This window comes from Canis lupus, chromosome 3, assembly GCF_003254725.2.
Source record: "Canis lupus dingo isolate Sandy chromosome 3, ASM325472v2, whole genome shotgun sequence".
NCBI lineage: Eukaryota > Metazoa > Chordata > Mammalia > Carnivora > Canidae > Canis > Canis lupus.
Genome location: NC_064245.1, coordinates 38,517,343 through 38,532,761, shown reverse-complemented (window position 1 = coordinate 38,532,761; position 15,419 = coordinate 38,517,343). Strand labels below are relative to the sequence as shown.

Sequence of the window (15,419 nt, the reverse complement as noted above, 5' to 3'; positions counted from 1 at the left end):
GAGGACTTTAGTTGTTAACTTGTTCCTTAATTTTTTAAATTTGTTTTTTAATCTTGGTCTGGAGCAGTTAAATGTGTTTTTTCCAGGTTTTCTCATTATCTTCTAAATCACAGAGTAGGAGTTATTAGTTCAAAATTATGTCAGTATTCTAGCCTATTGTGTGGTGCCATGGAAAAACATAACTCATGGTATATAGTCAGTATAGCCCACATAAAGTAGAGCCGGACAGTGAGACATAAGATCTCCCCTGGGCTTGAGAGCTAACTATAGTGAAAGGGTGTGGGTTTTGAGGTTGTCTGACAAGTGGGACTTGAATTAGGGCTCATGCTATGTCAGCATGGTGATTTGGGGTAGATTTTAAATTCTCTCTGTCTCAATTTATCTGTAAAATGGAAAAAAACAGTAGCTATATCATAGTACGTTACATGGATTAAAGGAGTCCAAAGGAAAGATCTCCTAGTTTCTTCCCATTGGTTTCCTTCGATAGCCTCTGGCAAAATGCTGTTTATATTCAGGGACTCAACAAATAATTATTCAGCAGGTAAATAAGTGTAATTGTTTGCGAAGGTACTACAAATTAACCCTCAAATGAGCTTGAAATAAATACTTTAGCTTAAAAAAAATTGGTGGATTTGATCAACCCTGGACTAAATGCCATCTAGAAGAGTCTATGGTGCAGTGGAATGGAAGAATGTGATAGATTAGTGAGTTTTATTTCATTCTGTTGAAATGGAATTTGCATTTATTTCATCAATGGAATGTAATTGGTCCTTGAAGGTATTTCTTCTTGGCTTGAATTTTATTTCATTGTATAAATTACTTTGTCATTGAACATCCTGCTTACTGGTCCCTTACCTCACAGACTGCTTTTCCTTCTGGAGTGTTTTAACACTGGTGTCTTCCTCTGTATGGTGAAAACTATCATTACTCAGAACCCACTATCAGTTATGTCTGAGGCACATCTCTTCTCTCATGCTTTTCCATAGAGATGTTAATAACTTACCTATAATGAATTACCATTTTGTTTCAGATTTTATTCTTTATTTTTTTGAATTTTTATTTATTTCTTTTAAGCAATCTCTACACCCAACTTGGGCCAGCCAGCACTCACCACGCTGAGATCAAGAGTCACATGTTCCTCCTACCGAGCCAGCCAGGCGCCCTCGGATTTTATTTTATTTTATTTTATTTATTTATTTTTTAAAAATCTTTTATTTTTTTATTTTTTAAATTTTTATTTATTTATGATAGTCACAGAGAGAGAGAGAGAGAGAGAGAGAGGCAGAGACACAGGCAGAGGGAGAAGCAGGCTCCATGCACCGGGAGCCTGACGTGGGATTCGATCCCGGGTCTCCAGGATCGCGCCCTGGGCCAAAGGCAGGCGCCAAACCTCTGCGCCACCCAGGGATCCCGCCCTCGGATTTTAAAATGTAAAACATTACAGGCCAGATGAAGCCCTTAAGTCTTTTTACCCTTCTCAGAGGTGTTAAAGTTTGTGGATATCATTCCATTGTTGGGTTTAACACTTTTACTATATATATAGGTGAACAATGTATAGTAGTATTTTGTGAGCTTTTATGTTATGACTTATATAGGGGGTATTATACTGTACTGTTTTGCAACTTGCTCTTTTAACTCACCTTGTTTTTCACATTTACCCACAAAGATCTGATGTATTCATTGTAGTTGTTCTTTACTGTAGAAAAAAGTAACAGTTTATCCGTTTCCTGATGATTGGAGAGGTTCTTTCCAGTTTTTAGCTATTTGCCCACAGTGTATAGTGCTTCCTTAAGCACATGCTTGAGTTTCTCTAGCCAGAAATAACTAAGAGCAATCCAGGGGCCTGCCAGATTGCTCTTGAGCTTGTATTAAGTTACAATCCGCCAACATTTTAGAGTTCCTTTTTACTGACCCACCCTATCACCCCTTATGAAACTTCGGTTCTTCCAAATCACCACACTTCTACTGTGGGTATGCAGTGATAATTTATTGTAATATTAACTTGCTTGTCTTATTTACTAGTGTCGTTAAGTATTTTTTCTTCTGTTGTGTGGGTTTTTTTTTTTTTTTGCCTTATTTTGTGTTCTGCTTTTTCTATTTTTTATTTGTAAGATTTCCTTATATGTTCTGCATATTAATCCATTATCTATTATATCTAGTGCAAATAGCTTGTCACATTTCACTATTTGTTCCTTTTTTTTTTTTTTTTTGGTCCTACAGATGATTTAATTTTAATGTGTCAAAATCATTGCTGTTTTATTTTTAAAGGCTATGTTTTTTGTGTAGTGCTTTTAAAAAATCTCCATAATCCTAATAAGTGTTAAAAATTTTGACTTTCACATTTAATGCTTTTAATCTATTTTTGTATATGATATGAGGTATGGGTGTAATTTTCATGTTTGTCCTATATGGATTGCCTAGCACCAACTTTTCATGGTTTATCCATACTGATTTATAATATGTTCTCTAATATATCCAATATTAATAAATTTTGGCTAGGACTAAACTGATTTATTTGCTATCCCTTTGCCAATATCATGCTATTATAATTCTATAGCATCATAATGTAAGGGTTTTTTTCTCTTTTCCAATTCTTATACCTTTTATTTTAGTCTTGTCTTTTTTGCATTGGCTGGAACTGCAATACATTACTGAAAAGAAGTAGGATTTTTAAAAAACTTTTTAAAGGTTTATTTATTCATAAACATAGGGAGGTAGAAACATAAGCAGAGGGAGAAGCAGGCTCCCCGTAGGGAGCCCGATGCAGGACTCTATCCAAGGACCCGGGATCACACCCTGAGTTGAAGGCTGACACTCAACCACTGAGCCACCCAGGTGTCCCATGAAATGAAATGGTAACAGGTTTCAAGGATGTTCCTGATTCCTTGTTCCTGATTTTTAAAGAGAATCATTTGTAAAGTTCTGCACCAACTATGTTTGCTTTTAGTTGTTTTCCCCATAAATATGTTTACTTGTATTTTTAAATTTCCCCCCATTCCTAGCTTGCTTAGTAGTATTGACAAATTATGAGTAGCTTTTTAAATTTGTATCCTGCTCTTTATTAATCTAATGTGATTCAATTTTTATTTTTACTCTGTAAGTTCAGTATACTTTTTGATATAGTTTAGGGTAGTAACACTGATAGGTTTTTCTGATATCTAACAATCCTGGGACAAATTCTTCTTGTGAATGATACATTTTAAAACAATTTTTTTATTTGCTAAAAATTTATAAATTTTATGTCTTTAGTCATAAGGGGAATTAGCCTATAATTTTCCTATATTGCGGGAATCCCTGGGTGGCTCAGCAGTTTGGTGCCTGCCTTTGGCCCAGGATGTGATCCTGGAGTCTCAGGATCGAGTCCCACGTCGGGCTCCTGGCATGGAGCCTGCTTCTCCCTCCTCCTGTGTCCCTGCCTCTCTCTCTCTCTATGTCTATCAGAAAGAAAGAAAGAAATCTTTAAAAAAAAATTTTTTCCTATATTGCATTGCATTACTGGCTTTGAGATTGCACTTACTTATTTTATTTTATTTACTTATTTATTTTTTATTTAATACCTAAAAAAGTTGTAAGGAATTACAGTGCAAGGAATTTTATCCCTCCAAGCTATTTGAGTGCATTCGTTATGATGTTTCTTTAGTCTCCTTCAATCTGCAAACAGTTCCTTAGTCCTTGATTTTTATGATCTTGATGCCTGAGGAGGGATCCCTGGGTGGCGCAGCGGTTTGGCGCCTGCCTTTGGCCCAGGGCGCGATCCTGGAGACCCAGGATCGAATCCCACGTCGGGCTCCCGGTGCATGGAGCCTGCTTCTCCCTCTGCCTGTGTCTCTGCCTCTCTCTCTCTCTCTCTCTCTCTCTCTGTGTGACTATCATAAATAAAGAAAAAAAATTAAAAAAAAAAGATATGTTGATGCCTGAGGACTACAGGTGTTATTTTATAGAACCTCTGCAGTTGGGGTTTGTCTGCTATTGTTTCATGATCAGATTCAAGTTACGCATCTCTATCAGGAAGTGATGCGTCTTTTTGGATCCTATCAGTGGCACAAGATTTCAATTTCTCCTGTTGTTGAGACTTTGTAAATATTCTGCACCAAATTTTTAATTTATTCATTGTCTGTTTTTATCTCTGTAGACTGATGGGTTATAAACTTTTATTTTGATACTCAAATCATCTCTGATTTGGCCAGTGGAAACCTTTTAAAGCTGACTTGTAGGTCTTCAGCATGCCCCCGTTGTGAGCACTTCCTTACTTTCTGGATCTATTATCTACTGAAAACTCAGATTATATTGATAACGTCATTCCTATTCTAATACCAGTGTTCTTCTGGTTTTCCCCCCTCTATTTGTACCTATCTTCTCTCCGATAATGAGTAACTCAGATCCCATTATCCTTATACTGTGTATTTGATTAATCCCCCTATATATAACCAGTCTCCTGTTGTGACTGCCCCACCCTCCCACGTGGGGAGCCCTTTACTCCCTAGTGCTGAGCTGACATCCCACAGGAGCTGCCCTCTTGGGCTTACACCCACCTCAATGCTTGGGCTCCAGTTCCTTGGGCTCCTTGCCTTTCATTCCCCTCCCATGTGTATCTTGCTCTGTTCTACTTCATGCCTTTAGCACTGAATTGCCCAGGAAATAAAAAACATTGTTCCATTCTCATAAATGGTTGGGCTGCTTTTCTTTTGCCATATTAGAGAAGGATTGCATGTTTTTGAAGGTTTTGAAGAAACCCATCTGTAAGAGGCTCTAGGCCTGGAGTTTTTGGTGGGTAGATTTTGAACTACTGATTTTATTTCATTAATGGGATGTTCAGGTTTTCTCTTCAAATTACTTTTGGTCACTTTATTTTCTAGAAAATGTTTTCATCTATTTTCTGATATATTAACAAAGTTTTCTTAGTATTTTCCTTTGATTTAAAAATAGTTCTTTAGCATCTTCATTTATATCCGCTTTTGCAGTCTCAACATTATTTTTGCTTTCACTCTTTTTTTTTGGTTATACTCCAAGCGCCAGTTTTGGCCAGGAGTTTTGGTTATTCAGGGCTTCTTGAGTTTCATGCAAACTCTAGTGTTTTAAATATAATACGAATTCTTGGTTTATATCGGCATATAGCTTTACTTTGAGCATGTAAATAAAACCTTGTCATCCTGTTGCATAACTGTATAGAGAATTGTCACTGTTGGAAAGATCCTATTATGAGTACATGATGAGAAAAATAGGATTTTTCATTATTTCCTTCCCATTTATTTAACAGAACAAGTACTAAGTTGGCCATTTCAGAGCTCTGTTGTAGTTAGCCCAGCCTTGGGATACTCCAGAGTTTCTGAATATCAAATCCTGTTCTCTGGTTATAAATTGTCTAGCCCTAAGGGCAGATGAGGGAATACAGTGAGCTTCCATACACATTTGCAAATCTGTTTTATTTGTTTTGTTTTATATGGGAAGAAGAGATTTGAGAAGGTTTAAATGTTAGGCCATATGAAGAAAGAACATACAAGCCATATAGAATTAGTGTAATGACAGCTTGAAGACTGCAAAACATGCTGATTTCTAAAGATGAACTGGAAGGTAAACTTAAAGGAAAGAGCTGACCTTTTATGATAACAGAGCAACACAATCACTGTGTTTACTGGTGAGTCTTTTCATGGTAGTTATCTCGTTTTGTACCTTTTGTGAGCTTTCCTTTTTTTCTCACTGGGAAATAGCAGGCCTACACAAGTACCCTCTAAAACTTAAAAATGCCTTTTCCTTATTTGGCAATTTAGATTTTCATTTTAGGCACTTTTTTTTTAAGGTTTTATTTATTTATTCATGAGAGACACAGAGTGAGAGGCAGAGACATAGGCAGAGGGAGAAGCAGGCTCCCAGGAGGGAGCCTGATGCAGGGACTCAAGGGGACTCAATCCCAGGACCCTGGGATCATGCCCTGAGCTGGAGGCAGATGCTCAACCCCTGAGCCTACCCAGGTGCCCCTAGGCACTTTTTTTTTTTTTTTTTAAGGAAAGAATGAGTCATTGTTTCTTGCCCTTATATGAGAGATGTTATAGTTAAATGTTATCAGTTGTGTTTTGGCATTTGTGAAGGCAGCAAACATGGATTCGGAGGATCCAATTCCTATGAGAAATTACTGAGTTTATGACAACTCTAGCCATCATTTGTTGGATTTTTTTCCCCTTGTGTTGCCCTGCATTTACATCTAGCCCATTATATGCTCAGACCCCTTTTCCTATCTCCTTTACTAATATCCCAGTGTATTTTGTTTCATAAGATATGTTTTAAAGGACTAATTAGCTTTTATGGTTTAAAATTTTTTTCATTGTTAGACTAATAATCTGCCTAAATATTTAGATCCATGGTTAATAACTTATTTTTTTTTTGTCTTGGTCTCAGATGTTCAAAATAGTTTTTCCCTATTCTACGGCCAAAAAGTTAATGGACTCCAAATGGAATTTATTCTGCTACAGATTATCAGTAGCTCTGTAGTTACCAAAATGTGTGTTCATTGCTTGCTTGGGATTGAACTGAAAGTTTTGAAAATCTAAGTAGAAGAGTTTTCTATGGACTAAAACCATATCTTGATGTCCATGTCCACAAATTAATTTGGTTTTGTAGTAACACTTGAAATTGAGTCTAGGAGAGCCATTGCAGCAGTACTGATCTCTGACGATGTAAAGACAAAGGACCTTTCCCAGGTCAAAATCATTCCCTAAAATATACCAGACTGTGGATAGTCAGATTAGAGTCTGGGTGATTTTATTGGACCTTGACCAGAGAGGGGAGTCTGCATCTATCTGTTTTGGCATCCACACCACTTTTTACAGCATCTGGCTCCTGATAGAGGCTCAAAATATGCTGAAGGAGTTAATGAATGGTCCATTAATCCCTTCTTGCATAGTCATATTAATAAGAGCTGACATTTAGTCATCTTGCCCTCTGCTTGGCATATATGCAATAAGTGTTTGATGAACTGTCAAGCTGATCTTCAGTGACATTGTTTCCTCCCTGCCTTGCTTCTTGCAGATACTCATTTCCATTTTGATCATTGTGCAGCTGCTGCCTATGGATTTCTCCCTACAACCTTGTATTCATTCAGTAAACATTTCTCAACACCTGCTGTGAACTAGTAGCTGAGAATGCAGCTGTGGGCAAGATACACATGATCTCTGCTTCTATAGTAGAGAATCCAGCCTCATCTACAGGGGTCGATGAAGGCTTCTCAGAAGAGGTCAATATCAGATAATGGCTTAGAGAAGAGTAAGAATCAGGCAAAGCAGCATGCAGTTTTGGGAAAAGAAAATAACGTGAACAGAAACTTGAAGATTTTCAGGAATTAAGAGATACTATGGCTAGATGGTAGAGGGTGTGGCAGGAAAAGCTGGGGACAGGCTGAGGAAATAGGAAAAGGCCAGGTCAGCCATTTACAAGGTGTATTGGGTCTTGGAAATCCAAGCCAAGGAGTTTTATTAAGGCAGAGAGATACTACTGAAGGATTTTGAGCACAGGAGTGACATCATTCATTCATTCATTCATTCACTCATTCAACAGATATAGATCAAATGCTTGGCTATGGTCTTGAGGTCATCAGTGAATAAAACAGAGGACTCTGCTTTTGATAATCCATTCGTATTTTAATAAGATAATTCTGGTTCCAGAGTCCAGGGATTCAAGACCAGAGGCAAGAAGAACAAAGAAAAGCCACCATGGAGAAGATGATGATCATTGAAATTATAGCACTAGTGGAGATGGCAAGATTTCTTATGTAGAATTAATAGGACTTGCTGATTTATTGGGTGCAGTCAAAATAAGGAAGGGTGAGTGAAAGACATCTCACACCTATAATGTGGGAAATTAAGGAGACTGGTGATGCCGATAGTTGGGCAACATTTCAGGAGGATTTTCCTGATTTTGATTTTCTGTGCTAAGTGATTATGAGAAAGCTCTGGTATATCCAGGTGGAAATGTTGAGCAGACAGTTGTTCATATAATGGTAGGATAGGGCTGGGAGAAAGACAAAAATAAGAGTCATCAACATAAATGGAGCCATACTTCATGTTCTTAGATTAGATAACACAGAGGGAATTTACAGTATAAGAGCAGTATATGGATGTTGTGGTTATTAGGGATGTTCACAAATCATCCAGTTCTTTCTTTTCAGAGCATATGGTAGGACTGTACTTCCCCATCCTTTGGATGTAGAGCGTGGTCATGTGGCTTCTTTGGCCAATGAAATGTGAACAGCTATTGCATGTGACATCTCCAGGCAGGAACTTTAAGTTCCATGGCTGAAATGATTGTAGGAGCATCGCTAAAGTAAAGCCTTCACTGGCTTGATTGGCTAAGTGAACCTGGGGCAAAAACCACTTGACCTGTTTCCTATATAACAAAAATTTAAAAATACACTTCCATTGTGTTAGGCCACTGAGATTTTAGAGTTATTTTTAACCTATCCTATCCTGATTGGTCCAGAAATTGATCCAGAAATCTTACCCTGATTCAGAGGAGGTTGGAAAGATGACCATACATGTTGTATAATGGAAAACTATTTGGTAAAAGCGACTTTTGTGATAACTTGAAGAAGCAGATTATACACCTAATGAACCTGTAATTCTAAAGTTAGAAAACAGCAGTAGTAGCATGAATGTTGGTGCCTGTGGCTGCATCTAGCAAAATTTTTAAGAAAGAGACGAAATTGGAAGACACTTGGCTGGTATATGTTCAGGGATGAATAGAATACAGAGAATCCAGAAGTGTATGGATATGCAAGTGCTTCTGAATCACCAACCAATGAAAAATAAAACTGAGCTACAAAAGCAAATTAAACCACATTCTTGGGGCAAAAATCAAATCTATGGTATAGTTGTCACTCCCATTGTCAATACACATGAATGTATTAAAGCGGTTTAGGCTTAACTAGGAGTTGGATGTCTCATATTTTTTAAAGGACAAGATGAGAGAAAGAGTTTAAATGTAGTCTGTCCATCAAATACATGAAGACCGAAAGTACACAATCAAGTAGAGAGAGAAAGAGGAACATGATAGGATATATATAGCAAATCTAAGATGTATACCTAGAAAACAAGTATAGATGTGGCTATTGGCATATGCCCCCCCCCAAAAAAAAATCAAATTGTTTTTAAAGATCTGACCTGTTAAAAAAGCCCTGGCGTGAGCATGCAAAGACTGTGACTATCTGAGGTTTAAAACAACCTTAGGTCCCCACCTTTTGTGAATCAATGCCTATAGTATATGTGCCCTAGAAGGATAACGGGAAAGGTAGAACACCAGAATAGAGTCAAGGTGTATGGTCTCAAAATAAATGTCATGACCTTGTTTACATAAAAAAATTAAAATCTTATTTTTTCACTATGACCAAGTGGGATTTATTCCCGAAATGCAAGGTGATTAAATACATGAAAATCAGTGTAATATGCCACATTGACAGAATTAATTTTTTTAAAAAGATTGATCATCTTAGTTGATGTAGAAAAAGGATTTGAAAAAATTCCCTTTTGTGGTAAAAGCACTCAACAAGCAAGAAACAGAAGATTTCCTTCACATAGTAAAGGCACTATATAAAAAAACCCACAGGTGACCTAACACTTAATGATGAGACACTGAAAGCTTTTCCTCTAAGATGAGTAACAAGACAAGGATGCCCACATTCACCACTACTGTTGAACGTAGTATTGAAAATCCAGTTAGGCAAGAAAATGAAATAAAATATATCCACACTGGGAAGGAAGAAGTAAAATCATCTCTGCTACAGATGACATGATTTTACAGGTAGATCTCTAAAGGTTCCATTAAAAGAACTCTTGGAATTAATAAATGAATTCAGCACAGTTGCAAGATATAAAATCAAAGTACAACAATCAGTTGCATTTTTATAGACTAGCAATGAACAATCTGAAAAAGGAGTTAGGAAATAATTTCATTTGCAATAACATGGTAAGAATTAAATACTTAACCAAATAGGTGAAAGACACTGAAAATGATCAAATATTGCTGAAAGAAATTAAAGAATGCATAAATGCATGGAAAGACATTCCATGCTCATGGATTAGAAGACTTAATATTTTAATAGGCTGAAAGGCGCCAAAGGTGACCTGCAGATCCATGCAATCCCTATCAACATCCCAACATTTGTCTTCAGAAAGAGAAAAACCAATCCTAATATTCATATGAGATTTTAAGCAACCCCCCAATGACCAAAGCATCCTCAAAAAAGAACGAAGTTGGAGGACTCACACTTCTGATTTCAAAACTTTTTGTAAAACAGTACTCAAAACTGCATGCTACTGGTGTTAATGACAGACATATAGGCCAATGGAATAGAATAGAGAGCCACGAAATAAACCCTCACAAATACAGTCAAATGATTTTTGGCAAGGGTGCCAAGATCGTTCAATGGGAAAAAGACAATCTTCAACAAATGGTGTTGGAAAACTGTATTTCTACATGCAGAGAATGAAGTTGGATTCTTACCTTATACCATATGCAAAAAAATAATTCACAATGGATCAAAGACCTAGTTTTTTCTTTTGCTGCCTGCCATATCTAAGAAATCATTGCCAAATCCAATGCCATAAAGCTTTCTATGTTTTCTTCTAAGAGTTTTATACTTTTAGTGCTTAGCCTTAAAACAGAAGGAAATCCTGACATATAGTACAATATGGATGAATCTTGAACATGTTATGCTAAGTAAAAAAAGATACAAAAGGACAAATTCTGTATGGTTTCACTTATATGAAATCCCAAGAGTGGTCAAATTCATAAAGAAAGACTGTAGACTACTGGTTTCCGGGATTTGAAGGGAACAGTGAGTGAGGAGTTAGTGTTTAATGAGCATGGAGTTTCAGTCTGTGAAGATGAAAAAGTTCTAGAGACGGACGGTGATGGTGGCTGAATGACAATGTGAATGTACTTAATGCCACTGAACTGTACACACAAAAACCATTAAAGTGGTCCGTTCCATGTTATGTACAATCACAATAAATACATAATTTAAAACATGGTAAATTTTTTGTTTTGTATTTTACCACATTATTTTCAAGAGTAAACATGAAAAAAAATCTTATCCCTTTTGTTCCTCAACTTTCTAGCGTTCCTCAACTTTCTATATTGTTGAATACCACCTGTGTCTCACAATAGTCTCTTTTCTTGGCTTCTGTGTAGATTGCTGTCCCAATGTTTTTAACAATTATTTCTGAGCACCATTTTGAAACTTTGTGGACTAGTTCATTTCTATATTATTTGATTGATAATATGGTACTGTTGTGACATCTAATGTAGAAAATTAATGCTCACCTCTGTGCACCTCTTACACAGGATGCTGTAAAAATCTACAGCTACTAGAATCATTACTAAAATATTACTAACATGAACTTGAAATATTTCCTAAATTAACAAAATATCCTCTTTTGTTTTCTACCCTGTGTGTGTATTTTAAAGGAAAAAGAAATTTTGCTATATTTGGTGGAGATACATTTATGGGTAATAAATGATAATACTGATTTTTTTCCTATACTTAATTTAGCCAAAACATTTTAGGTATTTTTTTCAAAACATTTTAGGTATTAATAAAAATTAAGACCTTCTTACTTTTAATACATTGCTGGTAGGAATGAAAAAAAATGATATTACTTCTATGTTAGGGAATTTGGCAGTGTCTAGCAAAATTAAATATTTATCTTTTGATCCAACAATCCTCTTCCTAAGCATATATACCAAAGTCATATTGGCAATCATTTAAAAAGATGTATGGAGGGGTGCCTGGGTGGCGTAGACTGTTAAGCGACCAACTCTTCGTTTCTGCTCAGGTCCTGACCTCAGGGTTGTGAGGTGAAGCCTTGCATTGGGCTCACTGCTCAGTATGGAGTTCGCTTACTCTCTCTCCCTCCGCTCCTCCCTCCTGCTCTCTCTCTGAAATAAATAAGTAAATCTTAAAAAATAAAAAATGAATATGGCTGTTTGTTGCAACATTATTTACCGTAAAATACAAAAGACCAAAACAACCCAAATATCCATCAATAGGAACCTGGTTGAATAAACTATGGTACATTTGAGCAATGAAGTACTATATAGCTAAAAAAGGAATATTTCTGTGTACTCTTATTAAGTGCTTTCCACGATATTTGGTCAAATAAAAGTGGATGGGGAAAATATGTATAGTATGCTAATATTTATTTGTCTTTACTAAAAACCAAATAATGGAAGGATAAGATTTAAAAATAAATGGCTACCTATAGGAGAAGCAAGGGAACAAAATGGAGATTAGAATAAAAACTAGACTTGTTTGAAACTTATGTATTTGACTTCAGAATCCTTTTATACAGTTCCAAACAAAACTAAATTCAAAAAAACTAACAATAAAAAAAATGAATCTGTGTTCTCAGTCAGTAGCATAAGCACACATCAAGGAACTCTAGTGACTCTAAAACACCATAATTTGACTACTTTTTCTTGGTAGAATGTACTCTAAGGATAGAAAGAAATATACAAATCTTGAAATGTGGGACGCCTGGGTGGCTCAGCAGTTAAGAGTCTGCCTTCAGCTCAGGTCGTGATCCTGGAGTCCTGGAATCAAGTTCCAGATCAGGCTCCCTGCCTGGAGCCTGCTTCTCTCTCTGCCTATGTCTCTGCCTCTCTCTGTATGTGTCTCTCATGAATAAATAAATAAAATGTTTTTTTAAAAAAATTTTAAACTTTTCAATAATCATGTTTTTAGTGCTAGTATTAGTATTGTTATTTTGGGACTGTTGTGTGGGTATCATGAGATTGAATCGGATGGATAATTGCAATGAGAAATAAGATTTTTGGCATGGTTGGAAGGAAATAGAGATATAAGTTTGATGTGATTAAGTAAAAACTCCGTGGTTCTAAATTTGAATCAAAAACATCAGTATGATGTTATGATATGTTGTATCTAACAACTGAAAAAAATTAAAAACAATGATCAAGATTCAGAACAACCAATTGTACTATATGGAGCTCCTTTGTATCCTTGTAAACTTATTTTAAAAAATTGAGACAATTAAAGAAATGTGAACTCTGAACATTTGATGTTAATGAATGATTTTTCTAGAGGTGATGACATTAATTTGGTTATATTTTCAAAAAGTCTTATTTTAGAAATATACACTGAAAGGATGAAATTATATCATGTCTGATATTTACTACAAAATAATCTAGAGTTAGTGGTTGAGTCTGGATGATAGGTACATGGGGGGGCATCATTAAGCTATCTTCTCTGGTTTTGCATAGGTATGAAATTTTCCATAAAAAAATTAAATTTAAAGGCCTCCTAATAAACTTCTTTCTGTTGGTTTTCTTTACTAAATTCTAAAGTGTTATTTTTTAGACGATATAAAAGTATTATGAGACTGTCTCGTGTAGAGTATTTTCAAGTTTAGCCTTTAAAAAATTTTACAGTGTAAATCAAACTTTGAGAAATAATACAATCCTTTAAAAAATGCAACTATTACTCATGTAATTATTTGATCAGCTTAAAACTTTTTTGAAGCCAAATCACTTTTCCTTCAAACTTCTCCAAGTGAATAATAAATTTTTGTTTGGTTTGTTTCCAGATAACCTTTTTCATGCTGCTCTCTGCAGTGTGTGTAATGCTGAATTTGGCTGGTTCAATTCTCTCCTGTCAGAATGCTCAGCTAGTCAACTCCCTAGAAGGCTGTCAGTTGGTGAGTAATGAAATGCAAACCTTTTAGAAAAGGTCATAGGCTTTGATTTTGCCTGAAAGTAATTTCAAAAATAAATTTGATTATATCCTTGGATTTAGTCTGATGTCTTATAATTGCATAATGAATTTTTTGTAAGTCAAATGATTATGGACTTTAATGACATCTACAAAATACCTTCACAGCAACATTGAAAAACCGGGAGCTTATGGCCTAGCCAAACTGACATAAAAAATCCATCCTGCCTTCCTTTTAGATTGATACATCTTTGACCGACTCCATTATCAACTGGAAGGAATTTAAGTTGATTCATTTCTAAAAATTATTTCAAACTAAACCTTGTCCTACTTGTAAGTCAGTTGCTAATAGTGTATTTCTAAGGATCACAGTATAGTACTGTTTGAGAGCAAATGTTTTTAGTAATGATTATATTTTGGCATTTGTTGCATTGATTTTTCTCTGCACTGAATTTTTAAAAATAAATTTTGTAAGTCAGTTTTAAGTGCCATATACATATAAGTTTGATAATGGGTACATTGAAATAATTTAGTTCACATTTTGTTTTGTTTTCAAACAGTAGATTATCTTTTAGATCTAGGAAAATGGTAGACAGTGTGCTATGTACATAGTATGAGATCAGTACGTAGTTTGCCAGATAGAAGCTTCATTCCATATAGTGACTTAGCTCCCGAGATGGTAACATGTGCTTCCGGGTGGGACAGTCAAGTTCAGTAAGGGTTAGTTTAACTCCGGAATATGACCACAGCTGCCAGAGGTGGACACTTGCATTTCCTGATTTATCCTGGAGACGCAGGGCTACCTTTTAGAACTATTCTCCTCCACAGCTGCCTGTGCATTTGCTGGGCCTGCAGCTGTGATTTCTGAGAGGTCAGGGGCCATCCTGAATTATCTGCTGCTTTTCTTGTAGCAGAGCCATGCTTCCTTTTATTGTGGCCATGCTGTCTGAGTTCAAAGGAGCAGCTGTTGGGAAGCCTGCTGCTCTCTACAGTTTTTATCCATCAAAGCTAGAAGGATGAGTGTAAGTTGGCACAGTTTCAATGCAGAAGCACCTAACTGAGCTCCAAAAAACTCATTGTGAGAACTCTGTCTTGTTATTTTCTGTTCAGTGTGGCCTAGACCACACTGATCAGATTTTATCCCGATGTGATATATTGAGTATCCTTGGTATGGTGCAGTATTGCTCATGACTTCTAATAATTGATAAAACCTGGAGCCCCACCACCATCAGAAAGTAGTTTATACTTTCATAGTTCATACTTTATACAGAAAGTAATTCATACTTTTATATACCAAGGTGGTATAGCGCCACCTTACCAACTTGTCTCCATAGCTAGGGTCAGCCCCTTTATTCCTAAATACTAGGTCCTGTGAATATAATAACATCTGGCAACTGACAAGGAGCTGGCCATTTTTTCCTCTGATCCCCATTTTTTAATGCAAGGCCTTGTGTGTGGGACACAGTGTTTAGGGTGATGAGAAGTGACAGTGCACAGTGGTCTAGACCAAACAGAAGGCCCACATTGTACCCTGCCTAGAAAGGCTGATCCCTCTAGGTCTTATCTCAGACCCTCTTTTCCTATGTCACAGCAGCATGAAAAGATAAAGCAGGTAGATTCAATTTCCTTTATTCCTTTCTGCCTTCAGGAAACCCCTAATTAAATTAAAGGAACATCATGTACACAAGTGCACTTTCACATACAT

General features: G+C 36.2%; 1 protein-coding gene across 5 annotated transcripts in view; it reads left to right on the top strand.

Moving 5' to 3' along the window:
* ENTREP2 (endosomal transmembrane epsin interactor 2) overlaps positions 1-15,419 on the top strand; it is a 452,783-nt gene that overhangs the window by 308,830 nt on the left and 128,534 nt on the right. For all 5 annotated transcript variants that reach the window (XM_035714280.2, XM_049108392.1, XM_049108393.1 and 2 more), the window contains one exon: positions 13,590-13,700. In XM_035714280.2, coding sequence (XP_035570173.1) covers positions 13,590-13,700 — 111 coding nt within the window. The remainder of the gene's footprint in view (positions 1-13,589; positions 13,701-15,419) is intronic.